The sequence below is a fragment of the Lepidochelys kempii genome, chromosome 2, assembly GCF_965140265.1.
Source record: "Lepidochelys kempii isolate rLepKem1 chromosome 2, rLepKem1.hap2, whole genome shotgun sequence".
Classification (NCBI taxonomy): domain Eukaryota; kingdom Metazoa; phylum Chordata; order Testudines; family Cheloniidae; genus Lepidochelys; species Lepidochelys kempii.
Genome location: NC_133257.1, coordinates 232,567,305 through 232,592,909, shown reverse-complemented (window position 1 = coordinate 232,592,909; position 25,605 = coordinate 232,567,305). Strand labels below are relative to the sequence as shown.

The 25,605-nt window shown below is 46.3% G+C and overlaps 1 protein-coding gene across 3 annotated transcripts in view; it reads left to right on the top strand.

The window, feature by feature from the left end:
• Positions 1-25,605, top strand: part of NEBL (nebulette) — a 427,388-nt gene that overhangs the window by 374,708 nt on the left and 27,075 nt on the right. For all 3 annotated transcript variants that reach the window (XM_073334198.1, XM_073334199.1, XM_073334200.1), the window contains one exon: positions 24,497-24,612. In XM_073334198.1, coding sequence (XP_073190299.1) covers positions 24,497-24,612 — 116 coding nt within the window. The remainder of the gene's footprint in view (positions 1-24,496; positions 24,613-25,605) is intronic.

The following is a 25,605-nucleotide window of genomic DNA, read 5'->3' as shown; positions in this document are numbered from 1 at the left end:
TGAACCATTGATAACTACTCTCTGAGTACGCTTTTCCAACCAGTTATGTGCCCACTTTGTTAGTTAATCTAGGCTGTATTTCTCTACTTTGCTTATGAAAAGGTCATGTAAGACAGTATCAGAAGTCTTACTAACGTCGAGCTATATTACGTCTTCGGCTTCCCTCCATCCACTAGGCTTGTTACCCTGTCAAAGAAACATATTAGGTTGGTTTGACATGATTTTGTTCTTGAAAAATCCACATTGACTGTTACTTATCACCTTATCATCATCTAGGTGCTTACAAATTGATATTTTTCCTTCATTATCTTTCTGGGTACCAAAGTTAAGCTGACTGGTCTGCAATTCCCTTGGTTGTCCTTATTCCCATTTTTTAATAGATACATATTTGCCCTTTGTGTAGTCCTCTGGGATCTCTCCCATCCTCCAGGAGTTCTCAGAGATAATCACTAATGGCTCACAGATCTGTGGAGCCAGGATGAGGGGCCAGGACTCGATGAGGATGTGTTGAGAAGGACCCTGTTAAGATCAATGTATTGTAGTAAGGTATATTTACCCCTTTTGACCTGAGTGGTTAGCCAGTATTCGGGATCTTTCAGATTGTTTCCATTTGGGGGATACACCGATGCCTGAGGCAGGTATTTCTTTGATGCAGTCCTGTTTGTTTTCAAAGAATGTATGTAAAATTCTGTGTCCCTGAACAGAGTATGAAACAAACAATAGGAGACAGTGTCTTTTTTCACTGTTCCAAGCCTCTTTCCACCCAACAGCTGACTCCTTAATTTTTTTTTCTCAAAATCATGCTATGAAAGCTTCCTTGCTGCCTTCTCTGGTGTTTCTTCCCCTTCTCCGTCACACACATGGCTCCATCAAACAACACCCAGTCCCATGCATTTACATTCAGACCCCAGGGAAGACTCCTCTGACCACAAGATTGAACTCCTCCAGGCTCGCATGTGGTCTGTGTTTTGAGTAGCGGCTCTTATTGTTTCATCTATCTATACCACACAGGAGCTTAATTGCTTTTTTATGTTTGTCCTGCATGAAGGGCTGCTGTTACATCCACTAACTTCAATGAGGTTTCACTCAACCCCCAGCGTAACAATATGTTGGGTTTATACAGTCTGAAATTAAAAATCAGTGTTAAAAGAAAAAATAATTTGTCAGAGTCAAAGAAACCTTTCTACCCAGTCCTGACCTTCCTGCCGCCTCCTTCATATAGTGATTCTCCAGGACATCTTTGCTTGGAAATCTTAGAGGGATGCCAGGAGCTCCACTCTTCTTGCCAATTACAATCCAAATATTTATTGAGCTGCTTGATAGCTTTCCCTTAAGGGGCATTGGGAACTTCCCTTTTCTTAAGGGATGGAGAGTGCAGGGGCCATTTGGCTTCCCTTGCTGTCGTCAGCTCACATTTTCCTCTTCAGTGTGCTGAGAAGTAGTGCTAAGTGAATTACCGCTACTTTTCTCATTATTGTGGTTACTGTGGATATCAGTTGTCTTCACTAGTATATGACATGTCTTTTCGATTTGGTTTTAAGGCTGTTATATTTGTCTGGTTTCTTTGTCACAGAACCAGGCATGTTGCAGCTTTTGTGCAGGCATCTTTAAACTGTGGCTCAATCTCAGGGAGGGATGAATTCAGTAATTCCACAAGACAATGATGCATGTAGATGGACTGCCGAGGTTTGGCCAAAAATGCTCTAGATCTCTCTACAAGGGAAGAGCATGCTGGCTTGTGGTCTGAGCCAGCATTCTGTATCTGGGTGGGCAGGAGACTACGTAGTTGGTAATATTTTCAGGAATACCTAAGTGACATGGATGCTTCAGGCCCATTTTCAAAAGTGATTTAGTCTCCTAAATCACTTTCAGAAATGGGACTTAAGCACCTGTGTCACTTAGGGGCTTCCAGAAATGTTACTTTGTGGCCATGAATTAGAGTAGATTCAAAGAGTGGCCTGTGGTTGGGAGTGGCCTAATTGGTTGCAGCCACCATTTGCCGCAAGAACTGCATGGCATCTGTATACCACTCTGTCAACATATAAGGGCTGTAAAGCCTGTAAATGAACTGCAAGCTGCCAAGGGAGAATTCTCCCTACATCACCCTCTTTTGTAAGCCTGGGCATAAGGGGGTGGCGCTGAGGTAATCAGGAATTGGAGTAGCCATAATGCCCTCACTCCAGCACGTAGGCACCTGGGACAGTAACTTACATTTCAGCAACTACAACAGCCCAGAATATGAGCAGAACAAAGATGCCTTCAAACTACATTTGGCTCCTCTCTCTGTAGCACAGAATCTGGTTTTATGTTTCTTCCCCTAACTGTTCCATTAATTATTGTTTTATTTATTAATCTCACACAAAAACTTGGTAAGATTAAGTTAAAGTTGCAGGCATGTGTCAGTGATTTGTGTGTGTATTTCCCTTTAAAACCATTAGTTATAGTAAACAAAGTATAACATCCAGGAAATTCTGAGTTGGATTAAAATTACAAGTAATCTAAACCTTTTAGAGTATGGAAGTTCAGAGTTGAGATAGGGAGACTACAGCTGCCTTCACTTATGAGATTCTCCCCCCACCCCCAGCACCTGGAACAAATTATGCATTAGAATAAATTATTATTAAAAAAATAATCCAGGCTCTTTCATGATGGGCCAGAAAGTGACCATAGAAGCCCATGTGATAGTATTACAAAGTGCTAGTATACTCAGCTATCAGAAGACGTACAGTTTTAGTCATGGTGGTGCTACTACCGTGATATTCCCATTATTTTGATCCCTTCCATTTTGTATCACCCATTTGTGCCACTGAGCTTGAAATTGGAGAATCTGCTGCTCTTGTGTTTCAAATTAGAAAATCCAAAACCCCACCATAGGAAGAGTTAAATAGTCATGATTCACTGCTACTATCTCTCTTTCAGTTCTTGTTTCATTCAGTAGTTTGGGCATCCACATTTTGTTTTCTTTATAGTTCAGAGAGTCTTTTCCTTAAGGTTCTTCCTCCTCTATTGTAGTTATCTTTTATGGAAGTTTCCTTCCATCTTGTTTTGATCCCGAAATGTTTTCATTTCACTTTCCAATATTCTTTTGCGTCTTTCAGTTTTTATTTTAATTATCTTCCAATTTACTATATCTCAGTGAGGTTTTCATTTCAGCTCTCGTTTTGTTCTGATGTACTGTCTTTTTTTATTTAAATCAGCAGGATTTTTTTAAAAACTTTACCCAGTTTTGTTTTGATTCTGAGGATTCTTCTGTAAAATGATCTTAGTTGCCATCTGGTATTGGATTCATTTAATTCATATCATAATGCCACTATATAAATCCATGGTATGCCCACTCCTTGAATACTGCATGCAGTTCTGGTCACTGCATCTCAAAAAAGATATTAGAATCAGAAAAAGTACAGAGAATGACAATAAAAATGATTAGGGTTATGGAAGAGCTTCCATATGAAGAAAGATATTTGCCCTGTTCTATTCATTCTCTCTGAAGCATCTGGCACTGGTCACTGTTGGAAGACAGGATACTGGGATCAATGGATCATTGGTCTGAACCTGTATGGCCATTCTTACTTTAATGTATTTTGTTCCAATATACTGTCTTTTGTTGTTAAACTCTTCCTGGTTGGTTTCCTCCTATTGTTATCCTTACATTCATTCATCTTTTTATTTCCTCTCTGCCTTTCAGGTTTTCATTGTCATGCTCATGCATATTGTACATTTTCCACACACACGCACAAACACACACTTTTCTCAGAATGTCTGCAACCTGAGCCAGAATCGTCACTTTATTTTAAGTTTTCTTTTAATTTGTGAGTAAGAGGAAGGTAATAAAGTAGGTGTCAAATCCATTCTGTCATTTGGATAAGATGGTTGGACTTAGTATTGTTACATATTGGAAAAAAATAGGTAGGTTGATGTTTTAGTGTTTTCTAATTCAGCCTTATGTTGTCTTCAGACCTTTACAGAGGTCTTTGTCCAGGAAAAAGCAAAGACAGCTGGTGACCCAAAAAAGCTTAGGCCAGGACTCACAGGTGAATGAAACACTAATACTGAAATGAATTTTAAGCAGGAAGCACACATTTATTACCTTTTAATTTTAATGGGAATACCAAACATTTACGTAGGTCCAATGCCGCATTAAATGACCTCATGCCAAATAAACAATATTCAGGGTTGAGCCCTTCAACCTAACCCCTGCAATTCAGCCAACTCTAAATCCTCTCATCCTCCCACTGCAAAGAGGAATGAGGGTACACATGTGTACCTCAGTTTGCACAGACTTAACATTTCCCCTTCTGCATCCAGGCTATCAGGGTCCACCAGCCATCTCCTGGGGTTCTCACTCATGTTTATCCCAATACTGGTGATCAGTATCTTGGAAACATCTTAAACTGGACCTCCATGATAGGGCAGAGAGGGGGGCAGCTACTGCAGAATAATGGGTCTCAGGGCACAAAACAGTGACAGACAGCAAAGGGGATGGAGGTTTTGGAGGGAGAATCAGCCCTCCCTTTCCCCTTCATACCAGCCTAACTAATGGGCAACATGGTAAGGCAGAGACATCTCTCCTCCTGTACTGCTCCCCATCCCTTCCAGACATGATCTCTACATGTGTTTTAGGTGAGGGTGAGACTCCAGAGCACCTTAACCTGCAGCCTTCCCTTCCTGCCCACCTTCTCCAGGACTCCAGGAGCTATCTATCCTCCACTTTACTAAGATTGGAGTGCATTGCAGGCTGGCAGGGACATATAGCATTGAGAGCAGATGTGTAAGGCTAGTTTAATCACAGACAGCTGCTCAACTACAGTTGTGCCAGAAAATGGAGCCCACTTGCCATGGCCAGTCCTAGTGCTTCTTAGACCCATGTTTTTGGATATTCAGACAGAATCCAAAACCCACTCAGACCTACAGTCTCAAATACAAATAAGAAAGTACAAAAAATGACTGTTTTTACTGGGGAAAAGAAAGGTTCCCTTAGCTTTAGTACTTATCAGACACCTTCTTTGAGCTGAGACAAAGAACAATCCCTGGGGCATGTCTATATAAAATAGTCTGTCCTAAAAGACAGCACATTTTCATTTGTACTGCTGAGTTATTTTGTATAATAGTGGAATACATTTATAGTGAGCTCCTTTTCTTACATTTCATAATAGGACGATGATCACTATCATTAGAACTGTAGTTTGAATACTGCAATGCTTTGAACAAGTGTGGGCCTCTCAGTCTACTATATCTCACTGCCAACAAAATTTCACTATATACCACTTTATGCTAGGTGCTTCCCATTACATCTCACTATATCTTACTGAAGTTGATATTTAAAACATTAGTTTTGCAGAGGGAAACTCCTAGACCCACCCAGAGATGCCTGTGCATATGCAGCCAACATAATGCACACACAAAACCTTCTTCAGACTAAAAAAGTCCCTGCCTCTTGGATCATGGAAGCCCCAGAAGGCCAGGTGCGCCGTTACACACTGGGTTAGCCTAATCAGGAGACAGATGAGCCTAGAGCAATGGAGAAGAGAGGATCTCACTTATGGCAGGATTTGTGGAGCTGCTCCCTGTTCTGTCTGTCCCTCTCCTCACTTTTTGTGCCACGTAGACTGCGTACATTAGGGTTGTAGTAACCCTCTTATGAGGCTCCAGCAAGTAGGAGGAGAGCTAGGAAGGGAGTCTGGGTTAGAGTTTTCACCTTCAAGATGTAGAAAACCCGGCCAGTGCCCTCCCCTTCCTACCCCCGAACAAAAAGGGTCCTCGTGCCAACTATCACTAATTATTACTAAACTGTTGTCAATAACCATTTTACACAGACACACACAGAACACCACAAGATGTGTATTTTCATGTTATTTTATCACTTTTCTTACTTTATCCTAACACAGTGCCAAAGTCGGGAGTACAGGGAGTGAACTGTAGAGCACTCAAACATGTCCCATGTGAAAAAAACATCCTGATATAAAATCTTTTAATAAGCAAGAAAGTACAAAACTGGCCAGGCTGGTTAAAAACCTACCAGGGGGCAACCCTAGTAAGAGTCCAGTTTCTCTCTCTCGCTTTCTCTCTGTTTTCCTTCAATTTCTACAGCAAAAACCTGCTTTTGAGTGTAGAAAAGGGGTTGTCTCCTACTATTGCTCAGGGAAAAAAATGTAGGGAAGCTTCTGCCATCATCCATAGCAGTGGACCCCCTCCCCACCACCAATAGGTAGGAGGATGCAGGGAAGAAGTCTTTGGCCAGATAAACCCCCTCTCCATTTCCACTGACTGAGCTCTGTCATAATAAAATGCCAACCAGAATGACACAGCTATGTTACATTTTCTTCTCTGGCAGCCAAGGCAGAACCCCTGTTAGGAAACTGAACTGTATTTTCCCTAATGTAGTTCCCTAGGGTCCAGTAATCAAAAATTGGGAGGAGAAGAGTTGTGGATTATACGTAGGACCCTACCAAATTCACAGTCCATTTTGGTCTATTTCACGGTCATAGGATTTTAAAAATTGCACATCTCATGATTTCAGCCATTTAAATCTGAAATGTCATGATGATGTAATTGTAGGGGTCCTGACCCAAAAAGGAGTTGTAGGGGGTCACAAGGTTATTGTAGGGGGGTTGCAGTACTGCTACCCTTACCTCTGTGCTGCTGCTGGCAGCAGCGCTGCCTTCAGAGCTGGGCAGCTGGAGAGGGGCAGCTGCTGGCCAGGAGCCACCGGCAGCAACAGCGCAGAAGTAAGGATGACCTAGGATGGCATTGCCACGCTTATTTCTGTGCTGCTGCCTGCAGAGCTGGGCCCCCAGTCAGCAGCCACTACTCTCTGTCCACCCAGCTCTGAAGCCAGCAGTGCAGAAGTAAGGGTTGCATGGTATGATATTGTCACCCTTCTGCGCTGGTGTTTGCGGGGCGCTGCCTTCAGACCTGGTCACCCGGCCAACAGCTGCTGCTCTCCAGCTGCCCAGCTCTGAAGGCAGCACAGAAGTAAGGGTGGCAATACCGCAGGTTCCCTAAAATAATCTTGTGACCCCCCTACAATTCCCTTTTAGGTCAGGACCCCCAATTTGAGAAATGCTGGTCTTCCGCATTACATTGGTATAGTATAGCATAAAAGCACATAAAAGACCAGATGTCATGGGGGAGACCAGATTTCATGGTCCGTGATATGTTTTTCATGGCCATGAATTTGGTAGGGCCCTAACTGTATGGAAAGAACAGTAGACTTTTAGGGATCGCCTAGCCACATTCCAGTGCATCAGCAGGCTTCCCACCACAGAGACACTTAAGACTGAACGCCTCAAAAGAGAATAGTTTGTTTACTCTCTCTTCTTTTGAGTCATATGTATGCTTCTCTTTTCCATCATCATTTTTCACTTGTTTCTGATTTAGCTTTCTTTCAGACTATACAGAATGCTTTTAATTTTATTTCTTGTAAATTCAGGCCCCACGCCAGCTTTGCCAGCCTGAAAACTAGATGTGAGAAGAATGTCTGTATTCTGGCAAAGATAACCACATTAAAGCTTTCCTTTCTTTCCATGTCAGTACTCATATGATTTTTCTGTTTTTTTTAAATGCCTAATATAGTGTGAATAGTAGGAAGAAATCAAAATAATCAGTACATCTGATGTAAATTTGTCAAAACAATTTTTAAGTGACTGAAGTAGTAAACTAAATTCTTTGATGGGGGTAAAATGCACAGAAATAGATGATTATCTGTTCTATATTAGTTGGTACCACAATTTATTCAATGTATACATTGTGTTTGCATTAAACATGAGATGAGGGTTTACCCGCTTGCAAGATTGGGGACCCCTGCAATGAGAATGGATTCTCTTTGACAAACTGATTTTTGACTGGACCAGTGCATTTCTCTTTAAAAAGGCTCACTCTCACAAAAGTGCCCTTTCTTAAATTTCTCCACAAAGAAAATGAGAGTGCTTGTTTAGGGACCATGACCTAGTTCTTACCCATTTGAAGACTCTATCTTTGAATGCAAGGAGTGGTGGTTCAGGTGACTGGCTTCAAGTGCTCTAATTGGCTTCAGGTGCTTTAATTAATCTATAGCAAACTTTCTTCCCTCTCCAGGGAAGAAGGCTCCCTTCTAGCACTCTCCTGCTGCCCTCTGGCCTGGGCTTTCCTTGCTTTTTGCCCCGCTTCAGTTCCCCCCCCGACCGGGCCAGAGACTTTTTCTTCATTTTTTTTTTTTGCTGTTTTTTTTGCTGCCGTTCAAGTGCTGGTCGGCTGCCAGCTTGCCTGCCAGCCCCCCCACGCCTGCCCTCGGACACTGCTATTGCTTCAGCTGTAACCCCCGGAGGAGGAGGGGAGGACTGCCGACCCGCTCCCCGGAGGAGGGGAGTGGACGCCCCCAGACCCAACCGTTTTGCTGTTCGTTTGTGGATCCGTAATTAATCGACAAGTTATTTTTTTCTTCTTCTTATCTGCTTGGCATTTATGGAATGTTCCACAAAGCCCGGGAGAGAAGACAGCCGACAAAGACATCACCCAGGGAAGCTACAAATCATCATGGAGGGGGCCGTAAGACTGAGTAACTTTTGAACTGTACTCTTGTGTGGGGGGAGTTTGACTGTGTCTTAACTGCGTTTGTAGGGGCACGGGGGTGTGGCATGGACCTGCCCCCCAATCCATCGGTGCCCCCCCCAACACTACTACAACCATCATGGCCCCCCCCGCCGTCCGTCCCTGCTGGCAGCTTGCCATCTGCCTCTAGACTCAACTGCTTGCCCTGAATTCCATCGTCTGGACCAGACACAACAGCCGACCAAACGAGACTCTTTGGACAAACGTGCGTGGGTCCGCATTCCCCCCTCCCCCGGACTGCCCACCCCACAGTTTGCCCCTACTACCTGACCCCAACTCCTGTTTCCTTCCCCTGTCCAGTACGACCCATTTGCCCCTCCCTCCCCGCCTGCAGCCCAACGGGGAGAAGTGGTTAATCTGCCTCCCCCTCCTCCTTCTGGTGTCTCCCCATCTCTCCCTGCTCACGATGGCGGGAAATGAGAGGGGTGAGGCCCCTCTAACAACCTCAGTTGCCCCTCCCCCAACTGCCCAACCTCCAAGCCTCCCCCCCGACCACTGCTGGAGCATCGGCAGCCGGAGGCACCGTGGTGACTATTGCCGCTGCTATGCCCACCGCCCCCCCCAGATTCTAGGAAAGCCCCCCGGTTAGCCGGAAAGGCCACAGTGCGAAGAAGGGGAAGGGCCCCGCCACAACCACCAAGCCCTCCATGGCAGGGGCTACCCCCACCGCTGTGGCCTCGTCATCAACCATGGCATCCCTCCCCGCTGTTCCCTCCACCAGTTCTGCGAGCATCCCTCCCCCGGCCCCCAGGGCATATGCCCGGGCGGTGGCAGCCCCCCCCCGCCTGCCGCCTCGTCATCTCACCCACCCACCGCCTCTGTTACCATCAATAGCGGCCGGGGCCCCTTTCCCACCATGACCAGGAAGCATGGCGTCCGTTGCCTCCTGGTGCCCGCCTCGCCCCACGTGGAGACATATGTGCAGGCATTGGCGAGGGTGGTAAGACCCACGGCTATTGTGGCGGCCTCCAAAATGTATGGGAAGGTCGTCTTTTTCTTAGCATCGGAGGCTGCCACCCCGGAGGTGGTGGAGAAGGGCCTGGCGGTGGGGGGGGGCGTGTTTGTCCACCTGGAGCCTCTAGAAGACCTGGACGTCCACCTAGTCCTGACCTCCATCCCTCTTTTTCTACCCAATGCCACCCTGTTACCCGCTCTCTCCACCCTGGGGAAACCCGTTTCTGTCATCAGCCCTCTCCCGTTGGGCTGCAAGGACCCCACTCTCCGTCACGTCCTTTCGTTCCGCCGGCAAGTGCAGCTTCTACTGCCACTGGCGGCGCGTGACAGAGAGGCACTCGAGGGGTCCTTCCTAGTCCCCTACCAGGGAGCCCGCTATCGGGTCTACTATTCCACAGGAGAGGCCCCGTGCTACCTCTGCCGATCAGCAGGGCATGTCTGAAAAGACTGCACCTTGGCCTGGCAGGGAGGGGCACCCGAGATCCCCGAGACCCGGCAGGACATCGGCTCCGTTGTTGTCAACGCCCCTGGCTGCCCGACATCTGAAACCACCTCTCCTCCTGCTCGATCCACCGCTGCTCCTGCCCGGGCCCAAGAGACACCTCCCCTACAACGCCCAGATGAGCGAGGGAGCCCCGCCCTTGCTGTTAACAATCCAGCAGAGCCTATGGAGGAGGGTGCAGCAAAGATATTACCGGGCATTGGAGAGGGCCCTCCCCAAGGAGAACCGTCCCCCCTTCATGCTGCCTCACCGTTACCCCCCCAAGCCTCTGAACCATCATCTTTGCCCCTCAACACGACCCCTGCTATCCAGCCCCCAGACGATGCTATGGAGGGCTAGACTCGAGTTCAGGGAAAGTGAGGCAAGCAGAAGGCTCGAGCTCCGCTGCACCCATCCGATGCAGAGGCCCCCTGGAAGACCGGGAAGGAAGGCACTGACACTGAGCCTTCTGCTATGCCCACAAGTGAGATCTATCTGCCGGTGTCGGGAGGGGAAAACAAAATAGCACTGGAAGGTAGAATGTCCCCTCCGAGACCCCTGAGGAAGCCCCTTCTGCCCAAATATCACCGGAACCCCCCCGCGAACCCCGAAGCGACCGTCGTAGCGGGCGCCAGAGGGGAGACCCCCGGGGTGGCAGAAGACAACCTCTCCTCCATGTATGAGGAGATCGAGGCCCTAGGTTTGACCCCGGTCACCCAGGGAGAGAATGACCTACTGCCAGCTGGCCTCGATCTGTGCAACCTTACCCCAGTCCCCCTTTCCCCATGCTCCCTCCCCCTAACCGCCTTCCCAGGCGAGCACCCTGCAGAAGGTGATCCACCACCTGATGCCATGGCTGCCAGATCCACCACAGAGCCTGCGCCTAGCATCACTGGAAGCCCCCCACCCACCCCCTTAACCCTCGAATCTGTTCGGGAGGCACCACCTCTCAGCTGCTTGCCTCCCGAAGCCCAGAACCTCGCCTCTGCCCCCACCCCCACCCCTGCCCAATCCACCTCCTCCTGCAATGCTATTGCCGCCCCTGGGGTTATTTCTTTCCCGTTTTTTGCGGATTCCCCCCAAGGAGCAGCCTTTGCATTTTCCTGCCGCGACCCATTAGGAGCTGCAATTTTCCCTCCACCATCCCCTTCTACCCCAAGGCTTGAGATGGATCTAATAACTTTAGCCTGTCAGACGTCCCATCGGTGGTCTGCATCCTGCCTGCCCACCTCAGCAGACCATGAGGCTGCACCAAGAGCCCCACCAGGGAATAACCTGGAAATCGCAACCCCACCCCCCTATGAGCTGCGAAAAACATTGTGAGAGCTTTTAGAAGACATCCATGGCTTCCACAACAGGGTAGAGCTAGCTCTCCAGCTATGGGGGGACTTTGATCAAATCCTCCAGGCCACAAGGGCCCTTATAAAGGAGAGTAAAGGGAAAGGAAGGCACACTGCCGCGGCCTACGGGCGGGCCCGCAGCTTCCGTGACAATTTACTCACGAGATGGGTCACGGATTGTTGCGCGACCCGCCGGGGGCTGCGAACACCCCCGCCAACAAGGAACCCCCACCCCCCCAGTCCTCCGCATGACGCCTCTCATTATTGCAACTTTGAATACCAGGGGCTGTAGGGTGGCTCTCCGCAGGTCCCAGGTGCTCTCTTACCTTCGGGAAGGGGGCTACTCTGTGGTTTTCCTGCAGGAGACCCATACGGATCTGACCGCCGAGGACAGCTGGCGGCTGGAGTGGGGGGACGGGTCTACTTCAGCCACTTCACGATTCGACAAGCTGGAGTGGCGACCCTGTTCTCCCCCAACCTACGGCCCGAGGTGCTAGGGGTCACTGAGGCCATGCCGTGCCACCTGCTGCATCTCCGAGTCCGTATGGAGGGGCTCGTGGTCAACCTCGTTAACATCTATGCCCCAACAACGACCAAAAAAGCGGCCGCAATTCTATCAGCGGGTGTCCGACTTCCTCAGCACCCTAGTTTCTCACGAGTGCTTAGTCCTGGGAGGGGACTTTAATACCACCCTCGAGGAACAGGACCGCTCAGGGGCCAAGCTGAGCCCGGCCGCTGCAAACATTCTCCGAGAAATAGTCGAACATCACTCCCTAGTAGACGTCTGGCGTGACCATCACCCAGATGACACTTCCCCGTTCACCTTTGTCCGGGTGAGGCCCATCGGTCACACCACTCTCGGTTGGACCATATTTATTTATCCCGTTTCCATCTTTCACAGGCCCACTCCTCCAACATTCAGCCGGCCCCATTTTCCGACCATCATCTAGCCACCATAACAGCCTCCCTCCGCGCAGAGAGGCTGGGGCCGGCCTATTGACATTTTAACAACAGCCTATTGGAGGATGAGGGCTTCATGACGTCCTTCCGGGAGTTTTGGCTGGCCTGGTGAGAGCAGTGGCGTGCCTTTCCCTCAGCGCGACGATGGTGGGATCTAGGGAAGGTGTGCGCCAAGCTCTTCTGCCATGACTACACTTGGGGCACCAGCCGACGGAGAAATGCAGTGATAGAGCAGTTGGAATGGGAGGTCTTAGAGATGGAGAGGCATCTGGCCGCCAGCCCCAAGGACCCGTTCCTCTGCGGAGCATGCCGGGAGAAGCGGGAGGAGCTCCGGGCCCTCGAGGACCATCGGGCCCGAGGTGCCTTTGTTCGATCCCGCATCCACCTCCTTCGGGAGATGGATTGCGGCTCCCGTTTCTTCTACGCCCTGGATAAAATGACGGGGGCCAAGAAACACGTCACCTGCCTTCTAGCAGAAGACAGCACCCCCCTCACGGATCCGGTGGAGATGTGTGGGAGGGCTTGTGTAGAAGTCACAAGACATCTACACAAGATCCGACCAATCCTGGCGCTTCCAGGGTGCTCTGGGAGGAACTCCCCACGGTCAGCGTTGGTGACCGAGACCTACTAGAGCTGCCTGTCTCCCTGGCCGAGTTCTCAGAAGCCCTCCTTTGCATGCCCACCAATAAATCTCCGGGCATGGACAGGCTGACCGTGGAGTGCTACTGTGCGTTCTGGGACATCGTTGGCCCAGACCTAGCCACTGTCTGGTCCAAGTCTTTGCAGGGCGGGGTCCTCCCTCTTTCGTGCAGGTGAGCTGTGCTCGCCTTGTTGCCGAAGAAGGGGGACCTCCGCGATTTACGAAACTGGCGTCCCGTCTCGCTCCTTAGCATGGACTACAAAATCGTAGCGAAAGCAACGGCTAGGGTCCGTGATGGCGGACTTGATCCACCCAGACCAGACCTATACTGTCCCGGGCCGCAGCATTTTTGACAACCTATTTATAGTCCGCGACCTTTTGGAACTCGGGCATAGAGACGGTCTGACATTCGCCCTCCTGTCTCTTGATCAGGAGAAGGTGTTCAATAGAGTGGACCATGAGTACCTCCTGGGCACTCTGCAGGCGTTTGGATTCGGATCTCAGTTTGTGAGTTTTCTCCGGGTGCTGTACGCTTCCGCGGAGTGTCTGGTTAGGCTCAACTGGACCCTGACCAAACCAGTCAGCTTCGGGCGAGGAGTACGGCAAGGGTGCCCCCTCTCGGGCCAGCTGTACGCTCTGGCGATCGAGCCCTTCCTCTGTCTCCTCCAAAGGAGGTTGACAGGGTTGGTGCTACGGGAGCCGGAGCTGCGGCTGGTCCTGTTGGCATACGCCGATGACGTGCTCCTCATGGTCCAGGACCCAGGCGACTTGGTGCAGGTGGAGGCTTGCCAGGCCATCTGTTCAGCAGCCTCCTCCGCCCGAGTCAACTGGGTCAAGAGCTCTGGCTTGGCGGTGGGGGACTGGCGGCAGGTGAGCTCTCTCCCACCCGCGCTTCAGACCATTCGGTGGAGCGCGGGTCCACTGCTCTACCTAAGCTTTTACCTTTCTGCCACGCACCCTTCTCTGCCGGAGAACTGGCAAAATTTAGAAGGTGGGGTGATAGAGCAGCTCCGGAAATGGACGAGACTACTCCGATGTCTCTCCCTCCGAGGGAGAGCACTGGTGCTTAACCAACTAGACCTGTCCACGCTCTGGTACCAGCTCAACACCCTGGTCCCGGCCCCGGGTTTCCTGACCAACCTCCGGACATCAATTCTAGAGTTCTTTTGGTCAGGAATGCACTGGGCCCCTGTTGGGGTTCTTCATCTACCCCTGAAGGAAGGAGGGCAGGGCCTGAAGTGTTTGCACACTCAGGTCCGTGTCTTCCGCCTCCAGGCCCTGCAGAGGCTCCTTTATAGTGCAGGTAGTTCGACATGGAGCATACTGGCGCACACCTTCCTGCGCCGCTTCCAAGGGATCCGATACGACCGGCAGCTCTTTTATCTCTGTCCAAAAGGTTTTCCGCGAGACCTCTCCGGGCTGCTGGTCTTCTACAAGGACCTCCTCCGGACCTGGAAACTGTTTTCAACAACCAGGTCCATGGCGGTCACCGTGGGAGCAGATCTCCTCACGGAGCCCCTACTACACAACCCCCAGCTCCTTGTGCAGGCGGCAGAGTCCCGCTCAGTGTGCCAGAGTTTGGTCCTGGCAGAAGTCACGAGAGTCGGAGACCTCCTGGACTATGAACGGGGAGACTGGCTGGATCCCCTGATGCTTGCTCGGCGCATGGGGCTCTCCAGACCTCATACCCCCTGTCGCGTACTTCAGGAGGTGAAGGCCGCCTTGACGCCCGCTGCTTGGGCTTATCTCAGCTGAGCCCTGCACGAGGGCACACCCCGCCCACCCTCTACCCCAAGCCCGCCGGACCTTTCAATTGGGCCCCTACCCCGTAGATCCCAACAAATCCCTCACCCTTTCACTGTGAGCCGGCTGCATGAACTGCAACCGGTCAGCGTCCAAATCGCTCCACAGAAATATCTATACACACTCATGCTTCACACCCTTCACGCCCACACCCTGGTGTCCCGCCCCGATACAAAGTGGCGGGACCTCCTGCCACCCTTGGAGGGTGAGCAACCCCGGTGGGCCAGCCTGTATTCCACCTTGGTCCCAAGGCCCGTCGGGGACGTTAGTTGGCGGCTCCTTCACGGAGCTGTGAGCACGGGCGTGTTTTTGACGCGGTTCACCCCCATCCCAGATACTTGCCCTTTTTGCAACAGGAGGGAAACCCTGGCGCACGTATATTTAGAGTGTGCCAGGCTGCAGCCCCTTTTCCGGCTCCTCACAAATATTTTATTATGCTTTTGGCTACACTTTTCCCCTCACCTTTTTATCTACACACTCCCCATCCGTGGCCCCACAAAATCGCGAGATCTCCTGGTTAACCTCCTCCTAGCCCTAGCTAAAACAGCCATTTATAAAACCAGAGAGGGGAGGTTGGCTAATGAAGCGTCCTGCAATTGTAGGGCCGTTTTCCGATCCTCAGTACATTCACGTATCCGGGCGGAGTTCCTCTGGGCGGCGTCCACTGACTCCCTGGATACCTTCGAGGAGCGGTGGGCGCTGTCCGAATTTCTCTGCTCGGTGACCCCATCCGGTTCCCTCCGTCTGACCCTTTGATTGAGGGGAAGAGCGAGAGGCCCCAGCCGTTTGCCGCTGTGGATACCATCATCACTGTCACCTAGGAGGGGTCCTATCACACGTGGCTGTAGTCCCCCTCCCACCCCTAAACCGTCACCCCACAGCCGTGCCCATCTTGTCGGGCACTCTCAGGAGAGGGATAATCGGTGACACTGGGTGTGGCACTAGGTAACTCGAGGGGGTGGAAGACCATGAGTGTCGAGGAAGCCCGCCCGCTCTAGGCCACCAGGTAACTCAGGAGGGTGGAAGACCACGAGTGTCGAGGAAGCCCCCCCTCTCTGGGCCCAGACTAGCCTGAACACTTCTCCCTCCTGAAGACTGCTGTGTTATACCTTGTGTTTGCTTTTGTTTTGTTGCATAGTTTTGCTTTATCCTTTTTGGTGATTCTTGTAAGTGTTACACAAATAAAATTCTTTTCTGCTTCGAAAAAAACCACTCTCCTGCTGCCCTCTGGCCATGCTGTATTGAAGGGCGCTGTATGATTTATGTACACAATGAAGGGCATATAGGAGATCTAATTACAAATTAGAACACATTGCTAATGTTACCAGTATGCCCTTCATTTTTGTTAATTGTTTCAGAATAATGTGTGAGAAAGCACAATACAACGAAAACTGCCCTGTACACAATGTGAGAAGGAATTGCAGTATTTTGTGACAGTTTGTGTGCCTCTCAGTACTGGGAAAGGCATATCACAAACTGGCTTTTTTGGCTGTTGCGTGTCTTCATAAATTAAGAGAGTGTCGTGCTGTGAAGTGAAGTGTCTCACTCTGCTTTCTCAGCTGAGGCATGCTGTGCACCCGATGTGACATGCCAGCTAAAAACCCAGTTTGTAATAAGGTTTGCACTTCACTGAGAGACATGACATGATACCAAATCCTGCAGCCATACCTGCAAACTATTGGAATACATTTCTAGTGCTCTGTTGAAGTGCGCTGTATGATCTATGTACACAACCATTACAAATGCAGTGTAAGAAATGGGGACAAGTCTACTTATTTCTTATATAATTATTAATAGTAGTTACTGCTCTAGTGTATATGGAATGGTTGGAGAAGCTCATCTTTAGACTACCAGAACAGCACCAAGGTAAACCAAAACCATATAAGTAGAAATGTATGTATGGCTATAAATATGAGTTGAACTCTAGTCATAATTTCAGGACAACAGATATGGAAACTCTGTTAACACCAGATTGATAAACCCAGAACTGCCTAAACAAAAATCAGTATCTGGTGTAAATTGTGCTTCTGAGATATGTCTACTTTCCGCAATTATTCATTTTTTGATCGTAGATTGAATTAATGTCCTTAATATATCAAAACTCTGGTTTTGTGAGTAAAAACGAGTGCCTCAAGGACACAAAGTTTTAATGTTGCTATTTCTTCATTGCCCCTGGTTTAGCTGTTCTGCAATATTTAGTGCTCACAATAACCTCCAAATGATATTTTAAGGATTAAAACTGGGGACAATAAATTCCATTTTTAGGTTTACAAGCAGAATAGTCCAAATGGTACTATTTTTATAGGAGCTGAGGGTCTCAACTGGCCAAAGGGATGTGAGAGCAGTAAAACAATTTGTTACTTTCAGCTAACATGAGTTGTTATATTGTTATAAATGTTCATAACATTCTAAATGTCAGATATGACCTCATAATTTTTTAATTTGTCATTGTAACAACTGTTTATACTAGTTTGCTGCTGCTGATATAACCCTGATCAATGACTTGTTGTCTTCACCTACAGATTTTCACTATTTTCACTGTTTTAGTTAATGCCACAGAAAACATTTAGGCTGTCTGAACTGTGAATCTGAAACTGGTAGATGCATACTTGACATGGCTAAGCTTTGCTTCCACTGCCACTGCCATGGCTACACTGCTATTTATACTGGCACTAGTTTGATGAAAGCTAGCACAAGTATGTGTATGCACGCAGGGGAATCACACCCCTAGTTTGCAGTGTAGACATAGCCTTAGGTTCAGTTTCAATAGATGTGAACATTACAAATAACCTCTGTTTGTAGTTTATAGGCTGGTGACTATTCAAAACATTCTGACTTCTTGAATATCCTGAGATATTGTATATGACTGTATTTCATGATAGATATGCTATTGGTCATATTGTACCTGCAGGCATTAAAATAAAAAAGCCAGTGTTCTAACTGGCTCTCAGGGAATCAGGGTTGTTCTGTATAGTTGAACCTACGTAACCACGCTCCAATAAGCAGCAAACCTGTAAGTCAGCATTAAAAATTAATTTTGGGGTTTGCGGTTTCCTGAAGCAGTGGCCATCAAGATTTTGCTACTCCGCTGGAGCGGGGCCAGTGTGGGTGACAGTATGCTTCCTGAAGACCAATAGGTGAGCACCTCACTGTCTCTTGGCCCCTACCTTAGCACTCAGTAATACCCAGAAACAGGGATTGTATATAATTTGTTAGTGGTGATGATGCTTCTCTCTGTCTCCAAACTGCACTGGACATTTCGCAGATTAGTGGCATTGTAATTTAGATATATATAGTACTCTAAAACTTTCTTACAAAATGGTTTGGATGTAAGTTACAGAGTAACTAACAGATGAGGAGGTTTCTGACCCATGGCCTAACCTCACTCCATCCCAATGCCTCCCCATGAAGGGAGTATTGAGGTGGGAAATCTCCACAGGGATCTCCTTCTGAAGATCCCCCTTACATTCTCCTGTTATGATTGAATTGGCCTCATTAGCACTACAAAAAGTAATTTTCCCTCTGTTGATATTCACCCCTTCTTGTCAACTGTTGGACTGTGCCATATCCACCCTAATTGAATTGGCTTCATTAGCACTGACCCCGCACTTGGTAAGGCACCACCCATCTTTTTTCATGTGCTGTATATTTATACCTGCCTACTTTTTGTCACTCCATGCATCTGATGAAGTGGGTTTTAGCCCACAAAAGCTTATGCCCAAATAAATTTGTTAGTCTCTAAGGTGTCACAAGGACTCCTCATTGCTTTTAATAATTATTTTAAATGTTATAAAATTACTATTCCCATTGAAAGTTCATTCCACAGCCATACTTTTTGATGATTTTTCTGTGAATACATTTGATTTGTGTACAGTTTATTTTGTATATTTTTAAAATTTAGGATAGCGTAAAATACGCAAACTTGTCATTTTGATGTTAGGAAATGAAAAAAAGTGGGTTTTTTTCTGGTTTGAAATACATTGTTTATGAATTCAAGCTAATTATAGTAAAAAATAAATTTAAAGTGATCAAAATATAAATGAAACAGTTTGAAATTATCGAAACAAAACATTTATTTACTTGAACCATTTTTTCTCCAGATTTTCAGTTTGTGAAAAAATTTAAGATTTTTCACTTTTTGTCCTGATTTGGGATGGGAATATTTTTTTGCAATCTCAAAACTTCTCACAGTGCAGGAAAATCATTTCCTGGTCTACTCTACCTCACTTCTGTGACTCTGTCCTCTTCTGGTTCTCCTCCTACTTCTCTTATCACTACTTCAGAATTTCCTTTGGAGGATCTTCTTCAGCCCCACCCTACCCCCACTCTCATTTCAACTTTCTGCATGGGTCCCACAGGGCTCTGTCCTGAGTCCCCTTCTCTTCTCCTTCTACATCTTATCTTTGGGTAATCTCATCAGCAAACACAAATTCAACTACTACCTCTATACTGATGACTCCTAGATCTATCTCTTTACTCTAGACCTGTCTCCTTTTGTGCAAACTAAAGGCTTAGCCTGTTTCTCTGACATCTTTTCATGGTTATGTAGCAATCATTTCAAACTCAATATGGCTAAAACAGAGCTTCTAATCTCTCCCCTCCCCCCCACCTCTCCCAGTCATCCTCATATCATCACCCTCTCTGTAGCTCAGGCCTATAACCTGGGAGTCACCTTCGATTCATACCTCTCTCTAGAGCCTCACAGCCAGGCTATGTCTAAATCATGCTGAAAGAATCAGCAAGAACTTCTCTAAGATATGGGCTTTCCTTTCTTGCAGGTAGAATGCTTGTCCAGGCTCTCATAACCTGTGTCTCAATTACTGCAACATCCTCCTTGACAAATACAGTCTTGCCCTACTCATATCTATTCAGCACACTGCTGCTAAGATAATTTCCCTAGCCGATTGTTTTGAGAACATTGCCCCACGCTTTGCATCCCTCCACTGGCTCCCCATTTTCTGTTGCATCAGACAGAAGCTACTTGGGTTAATTTACAAGGCCTTTCACGATCTGTCCTCACCATACCTAACACCTCATTCACTATCAAGTTATTGACTCCCACCTCCAATCAGGCCATGATGCCAGCCTCCATCGCTCACTTATTAAATTTTCAAACAAGAGCTTCTCCCACTGACATAGCTGCCACCTGTCATGTGAGGTGGAGTTACTAAGCTGACGAGAAAGCTCTCTCTCATTGTCAAAGAGCATCTTCATCCGTAGCGCTACAGTGGTGCAACTGTGCCGCTGTAGCGCTCGGGATGATTTAGTTGGGGTTGGTCCTGTTTCGAGCAGGGTGTTGGACTAGGTGACCTCCTGCAGTCTCCCCAACCCTAATCTTCTATGAGTCTATGTAGCCTGCGTAATTTCTGGAAATTTCTATTACAGCTAGATAACATTAGCAAGTAGATTCTGTGTTTGTTTGTTTGACTTCTTTCGCCTGGACAGAATCTGGACATCAGGGCAAGGAAGCATATTTCCCCAGTCCTACTGCCGATGGTTGGCATATTGGTTCTGAGTGTGTGGGCCACCCATTCTCAGAAGAGCCTTTCTGGATTTGGAAGATACTCTGAACACAGACAATGAGAGAGGAGTGATGATTGTTGAGGGACGTAGGCCCTATTAAGGAGAAGAAGTCATGAGAGAAGGGTTTCCATTGGCATCATCACTCCACTTTCCATTGGGATGAAAGCTGGGGTTGTTAGGGTGCCTTTTCTTGACAGGAGCTGAGTAAAGGGGTTGTTTGGGTTGGTGTTTATCTGCCTCTCCTGACAGGAGTAGAGGACTCCTTCTCTCTTTCTGTCCCTGCATAGCAGAGGGAGTGTGAGCTGCTAGAGCAGGAGCAGAGTTCAGTAACGGATAAGAACTGACCAGATGCTCATTCCCAATACATTGTAAACTCAAAAAGATTGAATTCTGCTCTTAGTTTTGAATACACATAGCCACATTTATCACTGGCATAAGCAGAACACACCATTGATTTCAGTGGAGTTGCTCTCATTTACTCTTGTGGTGAATTTGGCCCACAGTGTTCAAATGAGTTTGAAATTAGGCAAAATATGTTCACCGAAGCGTGCTCACAGTAACTTTTGACTAAATTGCGCTTCTATCCATTTTCTCAGGAGAGGCCATGTCTGATCATTTAGAAGTAGTATGTGACAACATTGAAACATAAATTATCTGAACTGCTTAGAACCATTAACTTAATATCAAGATCACCTTGTGAACACATTAATGAGCACTAATTTTCTGATGATTAAACTGCTTTAAAGTATCTGTGCACTCATACATCACAAGAATGAAGTCGCCACATCTAAAACATGCATTATTCATCATATTCCAGTACTGCATATTACTGTCCCCAAGTTGCTTCATGTTATAGGAACTTCTCTGACTAAATCAACATATGGCTTCAACTTTACTCTCTCACCTCACAGCACAATCTGTGCATTTGTAGTAATTTGAAATAGGTGTCTCCAAATCACAAATACCTTAATTAAGAATATAGTAATTCACTATCTTTAAAAAGTATAACATAATGGATATGATGACTGGATAATGAGCACTCAATATTTTAATCATATATGTAGTTTATTTTAATATATTACATATTAAAAAATTACTAGTTACAGGAAAACTCTAACCATTTGCTCAAACAACCAATCTCAGAATTAGGGATAGGGAAGCAGGTTGGGTAAAATGAAAATGAAACTTCTCACAAAGCACAAACTGAACTTTCATTCCAGCACAATTCAGCAAACCTTTCCCCATAGTTCATTTCACACCCTTCTATACGTCCTGGTTCCTTCAGAGGTAAAAAGGCCAGATGATTCTTGCATACTTGCCAATATCTTTCATTAAAGCACTGCCTGATGGTGTGCTGTCTTCCAGCTCCTCCCCAAAACCTTAACTGCCAATAAATTAATTCTGCAACCTCTGCAGCCCCACATTAATTAATTCTGCACCTCTTGATCCCCTCCATAAATTATTTTTGCACTGCTCCTGTCCTGTATCAGTTTTGAACCCATCCTGAGGCTTGATCATTTTGTGGAAAAAGTGTCAAAAGAAATGTACCATCTTTATGATTATTTTTGCACTGTTGCTTAGTGAGGTTTCAGTTGTGCTTGGCGAATGCCAATTAACTATTTGAGAGATGGGCTAAGGTTCTCAATAGCTGGATAAAACCAGCAGAGAGATGTTAGGCCCAATATTGGTGAGGCTTGCAAACCATGGTTAGACAGGAAATGATTAAACCTTCACTGTTTGGATATTAACCACCTTACCAGTTATTGTCAGCACCGTCCACCTTCCCCAAAAACAGAGGCTTGTTGAAAAGATACTGAATGGCCACCTCAGCTACACTTGGGTTTCACAGATGCCCAAGGACACTTGTTTTTCAGATTCTGTCAGTCCGGTGTCAAAACAGGATGTTGGAACAGAGACTGTTGATTTAAATTACTAGGAATCTCCTTCTAGCAAGGAGTAAGGGTAGAGGTTTGTCACAGAACTTAGCGAGCACCCCCATTCCAGCCACTCCCAAGGACTGCTGTGAGGAAAATCCAGGCTTTGGTGCTTTGGATTCACAGGTGCTTTAAGCTCTTGGAGCCTGAACAGAATCCAGCCACTGCTCAATCTTGGGGTCCCTAGGCACACTCTTGGGGCACAGACCTTCTGTCTGGTATTCTCGTCTGAAAGGTAGAACCCACTGTTGAGCTCCCTCAGTCTCCTGTGTATTTAAACACACCCTCTCCCAGAATTCCACTTCAGGGTGTGATGCTGCTGGTTTACAGTTTAACTCTCTTAGGGGCATGCAGCAGTTGTGAAGCCTATCACACACAGACTTTGCTCGGTGTCTAACACGTGTTATTTTATACTTAATCATATAAGGCACAGAAGAACACAGAAGATTTAAACCAATAAACATTACATGAATATTTCTACCTGAGTTTCCTCACCACTCCGGGACATTCTTTGGGCTGGGTCAGGCTTCAGTGCATGGTTCATGCTGCATTGCTTCTTTCTCCTGGAATAGAGGAAAATGGCCCCTGAGCAGAACGGCGATCACTCTCGTTACAGTGTGTATGGTAACACTCATTGTTTCATGTTCTCTGTGTATATAAAATCTCTCCACTGTATTTTCCACTGCATACATCGATGAAGTGAGCTATAGCTCACAAAAGCTTATGCTCAAATAAATTTGTTACTCTAAGGTGCCACAAGTACTCCTTTTCTTCATCCCTTTTGAAACTTTCATTCTTCTGTGTCAGATGATGCCATTTTCAGCATCTCCACATAAGCACAAACGCCTTTGTTGACAAGGTGATCTCCCCCTGGTAAACCAGTTCTTCTGGGTAGCGACCAGTTTTTAGTCTAGAGTGAATTTCTAGAGTTCCTGTAGCTGAGTACTTAGTCAACTACCCTCTAGTGTCAGCCCTGTATCTCTCTGTGTAGGGACTTCAGCCCAACATGGAGGCAAACAGGAAACAGAGAAGGCAAAAAAGCTAAATGTACCAGATGGAGTTTGTGGCCTGACACAGATCGAGTTCACATCACAATTCATAAATTTTAGACATTCCCAAATCATCACAAGGGTCCACACGGTTTTTATTCGAACTTTCAGCAGCTTTTCATCAATAAAACACAGTATAGTGTTGTCACCTGTGGTTGGTAAAATCACACTACCAAAAAAATGTGTGTGTATCTGTGGGAGGGAAGAGCGATGTTGGACAGAGCCTAATGGACATAGCAGGACAAAGGAAAGGGACAGAAAGAAATTGGCAGATTTTAATTAATCCCTATGCTTGGCCAGGGTGTTGATGGAGTCAGCATAAACTAAGGGAACCTAGATCAGTACCCATTGCTAAACGATCACATATACCTAGATGAAATAAGTTTTTCTAGGTCTTTAGCCTATAAAAGAAGGTAAATATACTATAATTAGAAATAAATTGGTTAAGCAGTGTTACTAAAATATTTCAACTTTGTTTCAGTACTTAGTTTTAGTTTTGTCTTTTTTCATTAACAAAAATCAAACTGTCGTGTGCCCCCATGGTATCATTTTTCTCTACTATCTCAGTGTAGCATCAAAGTTCTGCGTTCTGTGTCTACACTTATACCACTACAGAGGCACAGCTACAGTGCTGCAGCTGCATTGCTGGAGCTCTTCAGTGTAGACAGTCACTACAGTGATAGAGCGGTTTCCCCATCACTGTAGTTAATCCACCTCCCTGGGAGGTGGTAGCTTGGGTCAATGGAAGAATTCTTCCGTCAACCTAGTGCTGTCTACACCAGGGGTCAAGTTGGCCTAACTATGTCACTCAGGGGTGTGTGCTTTTCACACCCTGGGCGATGTAGCTGTGTTTAATGACTTGGCCTTAGTGATGTCCCTGATTTTGGTGCACATGTCTGGTCATGTTTCTCGAGGTCTTTCAAGCCTTCCTACTCACTGTTGTGCTTCCAGTTATTCATGATGCTAATGAATATTTCTCTGCTGATTGTGTTAGGTTTATGTAGAATTCAACCTACACAAGGCTTGTTTTGTCACTTAAAACTCTTCTCTACTGATTTAGAGTTACCTACCTTTTGGAACATGAATCCCAATTTATGCTGCAGGTTTCTAATCGGGAGAGCAATCTACAGCTGCTACCAACCGCTAAGAGAAGTTGCACACACACACTCAATAAGGATATTGTTTTAACTCTTGTAGTAATTCTTCTGTATGTCTTTAATGTGCAGCCCCTGTGCTTCCTGGAGCATATCAACAAAGTCAGTCCCAAGGGTATGGATATATGCACCAGACCAGTATGTCATCTATGAGGTCGATGCATTCGCAGCCACATTCAGTAGGCTTGGTGAGTATTGAATTGAAAGAATCATTCTTTTCAGTGCACCCCCCTTTAGCTACTGGTAAATGTCTTATAAATATAAATCCGCTGGTAACCTTTGCAATCCCAGAATTGGGAACCTTGGGAAATAATCATTCTTCTGGATTCCTCATATTGTACTTATTTTCAAATTAAAGAAATGCTTCATATGGTCCTAACTGCAGGTAAAATATGCATAGGATTAGGTAATGCAGAAAAGTAGCAAGAGATTTTTATCTCAAAAACTGAATGATGTGAATTTAGATATGTGCTCCAAAGAACAATGAAATTATCTACATTATTCATATACTCTAGAAAGAAGAAAATGTTGCGGTAGGACTTTTTCACACAATGAACTAAGTAATGAGGTTTCCATTTGCTGTTGTTTTTAATCTGTCTGATCAAATAGACACACAGAAATTTAAAGCTGGAGGGAATTTATAGTTCTAACAAGGCCATGTTTGTGCTTTTTGCAGGTGAACCTTGTTTTTTAGTTGGTATAGCTAGCTATGGTATTGGATGTCAATGAGGACTTACAAAAGATTTCTGAAAATTGGACTTGTGCATATTTGTTTGCTTCTTTGATTTCTTAAGATTTTTTTAAAAATTACTAACATTTTTAACATTTCTTATTGTGGTACTGACTAGAGCTCCATTGTTTTTTAGCTTAAGACTATCATAAATGTCAGCTTTGGTTTTCCCTTTTCTTTTCTGGCAGATCTACAGGATATTTCAGAGGATGTATTTTTGTTAGCTCTCTCACCTTAATTGAAGTCGCAGGATGTTGACTTATTAACAAAGATTAGAGCTGGCCAGAAAATGGAATTTTAGTTCCATGAAAAAAATTTAGTTTTCAGAAGTGTTTTCATCCCAAATCAGGAAAAAAATGCTAAAAACGAAAACATTTTCACAGAACTAAAATACAGCTATATTTTGTTTCAAAAACACCAAAATGTTCCCCCAGCAGAAACATTTTGGTAT